Source organism: Oryctolagus cuniculus, chromosome 1, assembly GCF_964237555.1.
Source record: "Oryctolagus cuniculus chromosome 1, mOryCun1.1, whole genome shotgun sequence".
NCBI lineage: Eukaryota > Metazoa > Chordata > Mammalia > Lagomorpha > Leporidae > Oryctolagus > Oryctolagus cuniculus.
Genome location: NC_091432.1, coordinates 200607562 through 200615740, shown reverse-complemented (window position 1 = coordinate 200615740; position 8179 = coordinate 200607562). Strand labels below are relative to the sequence as shown.

Here is an 8179-nt window from a genome sequence, read left to right as displayed (position 1 = left end):
ACATGCAAAAAGTCTAAAAATGCACTTGCAAGCCTGGTGCCTCAAAGTTGGGCAGCTGAGAGCGATCCATCTGCACCTCCCAGTGGCCGGGAGCTCTCACCTCTGCAGAGGAATCTGATCAAGTACTGATTGAAGGTGCCAGTTGATAGAAAATGGCAATTTCATTAATTATGCCTGACTCAAGAAGTCGGAAGATTGGAAGCCCTGAAGTACCTGTACGAGGTGTTTGGTTTCTCACGTGGGCATCAAAAGTGTGCTCTTGGTAAGGTAGCTGTAGGAATTTAACTCAGTTACTGATTTTCCCAGGCATGCAGAGATAATATGTGAATGCGATGTGTATTTTTGCAGGGTGAAAAGTCTAGGGGCAAATGTGTGTCACAGTATTACTATATTCATTTACTTATCAGGCATTGTTTCTTTTTTTCTTTTTTTTTGACAGGGAGAGTGGACAGTGAGAGAGAGAGACAGAGAGAAAGGTCTTCCTTTTGCCATTGGTTCACCCTCCAATGGCCGCCGCTGCCGGCGCACCGCGCTGATCCGAAGCCAAGAGCCAGGTGCCAGGTGCTTCTCCTGGTCTCCCATGGGGTGCAGGGCCCAAGCACTTGGGCCATCCTCCACTGCACTCCCTGGCCACAGCAGAGAGCTGGACTGGAAGAGGAGCAGCTGGGACAGAATCCGGCGCCCGGACCGGGACTAGAACCTGGAGTGCCGGCGCCGCAGGCGGAGGATTAGCCTAGTGAGCCTCGGCGCCGGCCCAGGCATTGTTTCATACCAGACCTTGGGCTACAATCAGAACTAGAGTGGTCGGCATGGAAGAGCACACAAACAGGCAAGACCAATACGTTTTCTTCTCTAGTTACAATCAAGGTGTTTTTTTTTTTTATGATTTATTTTATTTATTTAAAAGGCAGAGTTACAGAGCGACAGAGCTCTTCCACCTCCTGGTTCACTCCCCAAATGGCCTCCAAGGCAGGGGCTGAGCCAGACCCAAGCCAGGAGCCTGGAGCTTCATCCAGATCTCCCAGGCGGATGCAGGAACCCGAGGATTTGGACCATCCTCTGCTGCTTTCCCAGGTGAGCAGGGAGCTGGATGGGAAGTGGAGCAGCCGGCACTCGAACCACAGCAGCCTTACCCACTAGGCCACAACGCAGGTCCCCAAGAAGTTTTACTTTGAAGAAAAAGTACTTTTCCTGGTAAAGGTCAGCACACTTCTGAAGGTAGCGTCCGAAAAGAGCCCCACAAAGTAGTTTCCAAAGTCCCTCTGTTCAGCTCCCGTAATTCTCCAGGGATCCTATGAGAAGTATCTTGTAGTCCAGGGGTGCGACCGGAAGTGCAGGCTTCTCCAGTGGACTCAAGCTGGGCGTGGCTCACTGCCGACCCGCGGGCAGACCACGAGGCAGGTGCTCGGGTCCTGACACAATCACAGCCGCCTTGGGCGAGGAGCACCCGCCTGCTGGCAGAGACCCGGCTTCGCAGACTTGGGTGCAAGGCCAAACGACAGCCACGGCCGGAAGCGGAAATCCGGCCGTGGGCTGGCTGCTCCACTCGGAGACGGAAGCGGAAGTTGGGTACCGGAAGCAGTGTTTAGTGACGCCTACTATGGCTGAATCTGCGCCTGTCACAGCTGAGTCTCTCGCGGGCAGCGGGGCGCGGGCGGCGTGCACGGTTCTGAACCAGGTGGTGCTCCCAGGAGAGGAGCTGCTGCTGCCGGAACAGGAGGACGCAGACGGCGCTGGCGGGGCCGGGGAGCGGCCGTTACGCCTGAATGCCGGGGTGTGCTCGCGCGTGCGCGTGGTGTGCGGCCCGGGCTTGCGGCGCTCTGGCGATCGTCTTCTGGTCACCAAGTGCGGCCTCCTCCGCCACAAGGAGCCCAGCAGTGGCAGTGGCGGTGGCGTTTACTGGGTGGACTCGCAACAGAAGCGGGTGAGCTGGGATCCCGGGGGGGACGGGGAGGTGGGGGCGCGGCCGTGAGCATGGAAGAAGCCGCCGTGGGGCCTTGCAGTGTTAAGGCGGAGGGTGGGGGCGCTGCCGTGAGCGTGGAAGAGGCCGCCGAGGGGTCTTCCTGTGTTAGGGCGGGGGGTGGGGGCGCGGCCGTGAGCGTGGAAGAGGCCGCCGTGGGGCCTTGCAGTGTTAAGGCGGGGGGTGGGGGCGCGGCTGTGAGCGTGGAAGGGGCCGCCGAGGGGCCTTGTGTTAAGTCAGGGGTGGGGGGCGCGGCCGTGGTGCCTTGCTGCGTTAAGGCTGATTTGGAACCACCGTAGTGCAGGGCCCACCTCAGCAGCCACTGTATGTAGGACCATGAACAGTAGGGATGCAGCCTGACAGAGGCCTCTGGAGACTGAATCATGGTTATTGTCATTAAAATCCCAGTGGTTTTGGAACAGCAGGCTTGACCTTTGGCGTCCCAGCGAGCAGAACCAGGCTCAATGAGTGGCAGTTACAGGGAGTTAAATCGCTCTTAGGTGAGAACTTTCCTGGTAGGAAAAAGTGTCTAACAATGGAATGTGCTTTCCTGGTTCTAAGGATTCCAGTGCCACTGGACTTGGATGCAGCAGAAGCTAGGGACTTACTGGTAAATACTGGCTCAAATGAATAGAAGCTGTAGGGGCCACTTGTGGTGCAGCAGGTTAACGCCCTGGTCTGAAGCACCGGCATCCCTTATGGGCGCCCATTCGAGTCCCGGCTGCTCCTCTTCTGATCCAGCTCTTTGCTATGGCCTGGGAAAGCAGTAGAAGATGGCCCAAGTCATTGGGCCCCTGCACCTACATGGGAGACCTGGAGGAAGCTCCAGGCTCCTGGTTTTGGATCGGCGCAGCTCTGGCTGCTGTGGCCAACTGGGGAGTGACCCATCGGATGGAAGACCTCTCTCCCCCTTTCCCCCTCTTCCTCTATCCTCCTCTCTCCTTTCTGTGTAACTCTGATTCTCAAATAAAAATAAATAAATCTTTAAAAAAATGAATAGAAGCTGTAAATCTGAGAGTTTATACTGTGATCTCTCTTTTACTGAAAATGGCATATAATCAAACTTGTATGGGTTAACTTGTAAACTTGCATTTCGGAATATTTAAAATTATCTCTTTAATGACAACAACTAAGGCTAACTTGCTGGAGATATCTTGCAATGATAGCTTGCCATTTATGGCTGTTCTCTCAATTCTGTTTTGTAGTATGTTCCAGTGAAAGGAGACCACGTGATTGGCATAGTGACGGCTAAGTCTGGAGATATATTCAAAGTTGACGTTGGAGGGAGTGAGCCAGCTTCTTTGTCTTACTTGGCATTTGAAGGTGCAACGAAAAGAAACAGACCTAATGTGCAGGTAATGATGGCGCCTTTGACCCCTAGGACGTTCATTTATCCAGCAGCTGCCTGACCTGTCTCCAGAGCCTGGCCATTCTCCCAGCTGTGCGGGATCATCTCTGAGTGTTCGGGCTCTCAGAGTTCCTTCAGAGTCTGCAGGAGCAGAGGCACACACTTGGTTTATATTTGTGACGTTGGTTCCTGGGAGGCTTCACCTTGGAGGGGAGAGGTTCTGTTTTCTCCGCTGTTACCTGTTAGGTCCGTATCCACTGGCCAAGGTCAGGCACAGCCTTAGAGAGGGGGAAGGACAGGTGGTGCAGATCAGCAGCAGCTGTCTGTTCGCCCTGCAGAGGAGTCATCTTCTTACCTAAAGTTTGCAATTGGCCTTCTCAGGTCGCATAGCCACACCCTTCCTGTCTACCCAAGCCAGGAACTTGGTGGCTTCTTTGCCCTTTCACCTCTAGTCACTAGTTGCTTAATCCTATTTTGAGCCTACCTCCATCCCTTTGTCTCCACTTTGCAAGTTCAGGCCTTAAACCCCCGCCCCCACAACTGAAGTCAGTGAGTGATCCTATTAACTCCTTTACCTCCACCCTTTTACCCCATCCATAGAGGCTTTGGGGAGCTGATATCCCCTTTCTCAGACTAAAAGGAAGATTCTTCAAAGCCTGCAGAATTCCTCAGCGTTACCTCCTTCACAGCGTGCGTGAATCACACCATACTCTACTGAACTCAGTTTCCTGCCCGTGTATCTTGCTTGGGTCATTCAGGTTGTTCCCTGTCGGGATTGCACAGGCTCATCCTTTGGGATCTGGGGTGAACAGGACCATCTTTGTGAAGGCATTGCCAGTCATCACTTTTTTATCTTTGCTTTAGCACTTAACTGAATTTGGCCTCGAATGAAATCTAATCTGTGCATCCCAGCTGCACTCCAAGACCAAATGCTTCTGAAAGGCAGACAGTGTTTTGTTCCTCTCTAGGAACGTGGTCACTGACAAAAAGTAGATATTTAATGTTTCCTTGAGTGAACAGAACAGTGGAGGTAGGCTCAAAATAGGATTAAGCAACTAGTGACTAGAGGTGAAAGGGCAAAGAAGTCCACTCTATTTCCTCAGTTCTGGCGTTCTGAAATTTAGCCTATGAGACTTCTAAGTAAATCTCATATGGAGAAGTGTCTATGAATTACCACCGTTCCCTCTTGCTTTGGATCATTTGCATACCTGGAGTTCCTTTCTCTGTCCGTAAATCTGTAATTCTCTAGAGTAACTTCCTGTAAGTAACTATCTGCACTGACTAGCTTGGAAGCTACTAGCTATGTGTGGCTGCTGACCATTTGACATGTGGCTAATGCACTGGTTTTTAAATATCTGATTTTTAAAAAAAGATGTTTTATTCATTTATTTACTTATTTAAAAGGCAGAGTGACAAAGAGGGAGACAAATTTTCCATCCACTGGTTCACTCCCTTAATGGTCACAATAGCCAGGGCCCTGCTGGTCCAGGCTGAAGCCAAGAGCCTAGCATGCCATCTGTGTCTCCCACAAGGGTGGTAGGGCCAAGTACTTGGGTCATCTGCTGCTGCTTCCCCAGTACATTAACAGAGAGCTGGATTGGCTCCCAGCTGGGATTCCCTGACAGCTGCAGGGGGCAGATACATGTGTCCATTTTGCCTTCAAGACTCAATTCCAAAGTGGCTGTGGACATCCTAGAGCAGTCAGTCCCTTGGCCACAGAACCGCAGATGGCTAGCATTGAGAATGACCAACAGAACCTGTAGATTGGTGTACTAAGAAAGTAACTTTTTTTTTTAATGTTATAGGTTGGCGATCTCATCTATGGCCAGTTTGTGGTTGCTAATAAAGATATGGAACCAGAGATGGTCTGCATTGACAGCTGTGGACGAGCCAACGGGATGGGTGTGATTGGACAAGATGGGCTGCTTTTTAAAGTGACTTTAGGCTTAATTAGAAAGTAAGTCTGGCTTGCCTGCCTTCTATAATGACTAATCTTTGGGAATTACATTCTTGGTAACTGATTTCTCCTGGAGGTTAAAAATCACTATCCAAGTTAGCATATTTCTAAACTCATGAATTTAGTTCTGTCCTGAACATAAACTTAAGTCCACATGTATTTGACTGTGTAGCTTCTGGTGCTAGTGTAGTGTCGGGGCTAATACTTCAGGCTTCAGGCTCATACTCTGTCATATTCAAATCTTCTCTCCAATAAGGCCTGCTAAGCTTACAGGGTCAGGAAGATAATCTGAAATATTCTTTTAGCACTGTAGGTAACAAAAAAAGCTATCATTGTAAAGTCTAGAATTAAGGTGCTGAGAGACAGGTATTTGGTGCAGTGGTAAAGCCACTGCTTGGGATGCCCATGTCCCGGTTCACGTCCTGGCTCCTCTGCTTCTGATCCAGCTTGCTGCTAATGCACACCCTGGGAGGCAGCAAATGATGGCTCAAGTACTCTGGTCCCTGGCACTTAACTGGGAGATAGAGTTCTGGGTTTCCAGTTTTGTCTTAGTCTAGCTGTTGCAGGCATTTGGGGAATAAATCACCAGATGGAAGATTTCTATCTCTAGTAAAAGAATTAAGGCGTTCTGACAATTCAGGGGAAGAAGAGTTAGCGACACAGGAGTTTGATTTCCTTGTCGGGGACAGCCCACCCATTGTGCCTTTGAAAAGTATAAAACTTCTTGGAAGAAAGGGTGGGAAATGTCATCATGTGACTTTTTGGAATGAAGTTGGTAGAGCTTTGAACAGCTATAGAGAACTGCCCAGGAAAGGAGCCTCTTTGTAAAGGAGAGTCAGGAACACCCTACCACGTCATTGAAGTTCTTTTCTTCTTCCCACCAGGCTGTTAGCTCCGGATTGTGAGATCATACAGGAAGTGGGAAAACTCTATCCACTGGAGATTGTATTTGGAATGAATGGAAGAATATGGGTTAAGGCCAAGACCATTCAACAGACATTAATTTTAGCAAACATTTTAGAAGCTTGTGAACATATGACAGCAGATCAGAGGAAACAGATCTTCTCCAGATTGGCAGAAAGTTGATGTATGTGGACTCTTTTAATGGATCAATGGAGCCAAGAGACTGTGGGTTTCCTGGGGGAAACTTTTTTTCAAGTAAAGCTCTTCTTGTTAAATCTTCAGAAGACAAGATGTAAATGTACATTGTCTTATTAGAGTCCTAAGTATTTTTGTAAGAAAGTTACTGGTTTTTACTCATGCTGTGTTGGTGTGAAAATAACTATAAAATTGTAACTTTTTTTGTTCTGTACAATAAAGTTTACTAAAAAGTCATTACAGTTTATTGGAGTTAATTAATTCTTTGTTAGAGTGCAGCTTCAATAATGAGGCTGGAACTCTGAAAATAATTCTCTGTTAACAGTAAAGCATGTAGAAGACAAAAAAGAAACAAAAGCCACCTTTAACTCCAGTATTCAGTGAGTAAGATCTAACAAGTCTTGTTGGCCATATACCAAGTATTGTTCCAATCACTTTTGATTGGGTTAACTCATTTCTCCCTCATAGTTGAAGAAACAAAATTTAAATTGGTCTCCATTCCCAACCACTATGTATATGGTTTTCAAATTGGCATTATAAGATATTTATACTACTTTCTAATCTACTTTGTCCACTTCAAATAACATGAATCTCTATCACAATTGCTAACAAAAATTCACTGGTTGTGTACATCACTTTCATATTACAGGATTTTTATATAGTTTTTTTGGTTATACAAATAATACTTCTGAATCTAAACTGTCCAAATCTTAGTTTGCAAAAATCATTTCCTAGAGGCCAAACAAAAGGCTACCTTTTCAGGTTTTGGAATTTTTTTTTTTATGGGAAAGGTTTATGATAAAAGTGAAAAAGGATTTAAAGATTTTATTTATTTGAGAGGTAGAGTTACAGTGAGAGGGAGAGACAGAAAGAAAGGTCTTCCTTCCGTTTGTTCACTCCCCAAATGGCTGCAATGGCTGGAGCTGTGCCAAACTGAAGCCAGGAGCCAGGTGCTTCTTCCAAGTCTCCCAAGTGGGTGCAGGGGCCCAAGGACTTGGGCCATCTTCTACTGCTTTCCCAGGCCATAGCAGAGAGCTGGATCGGAAGTAGAGCAGCTCATATGGACTGCTGGCACTGCAGGCAGTGGCTTTACCCACTAAGCCACAACACCAGCCCTTGCCTGCTTTTAAACAATATAAATACTGGGGGCTGGTGCTGTGGCATAGTGGGTAAAGCTGCCCCCTGCAGTGGTGGCATCCCATATCGGCACCAGTTAGTCCTGGCTGCTCCACTTCCTATCTACTCTCTGCTATGGCCTGGGAAAGCAGTGGAAGATGGCCCAAGTCTTGGGCCCCTGCACCCATGTGGGAGACCTGGAAGAAACTCCTGGCTCCTGGCTTTGGATCGTTGCAGCTCCGGCTGTTGCAGCCATCTGGGGAGTGAACCAGTGAATGGAAGACCTTTCTCTCTCTCTCTCTCTCTCTGCCTCTCTCTAACTCTGCCTTCAAGTAAAAATAAGTGAATCTTTAAAAAAGACTGATTTTCTAAGTGATCATGGCTCCTGAGGGATTGAACTGTGAAGATGAAGGGGCAGCGGAGAAATACCTTTGGATTCTTTGTGAATTCATTAGTAGTTTAACCAGCAAGTTAACTCACCCAAACGGCAAGAGCAACTATAGGACACAAGGAAAGGAATATGAAATTTGTGTAATAAGAGGTAGGCTATTTTATCTAAAATGCTGTCATAATGCAACATTTCTGGCTATTTTCAAGTTAGATTTTTATCAACACTTTTTGTTTTCAGTTTGATTGCTTAATTACGTATATATAGTAGTCCCCTCATCTGGGGACATATTTCAAGATTCCAAGGGATGCT

General features: G+C 47.8%; 1 protein-coding gene across 2 annotated transcripts; it reads left to right on the top strand.

The window, feature by feature from the left end:
- The first annotated feature begins 1533 nt into the window (after positions 1 to 1533).
- Positions 1534 to 6600, top strand: EXOSC3 (exosome component 3). Of its 2 annotated transcripts, XM_002707964.5 has the most exons (4): positions 1534 to 1924; positions 3166 to 3315; positions 5114 to 5265; positions 6150 to 6600. In XM_002707964.5, the coding sequence occupies exons 1-4, from the start codon at positions 1601 to 1603 to the stop codon at positions 6349 to 6351; spliced, it is 828 nt and encodes a 275-aa protein (XP_002708010.2). In that variant the 5' UTR covers positions 1534 to 1600; the 3' UTR covers positions 6352 to 6600. The 2 variants fall into 2 exon arrangements, with proteins under 2 accessions (XP_002708010.2, XP_051699851.1); XM_051843891.2 differs by lacking the exon at positions 5114 to 5265 and having other exon boundaries at positions 1557 to 1924.
- The last annotated feature ends 1579 nt before the right edge of the window (positions 6601 to 8179 follow it).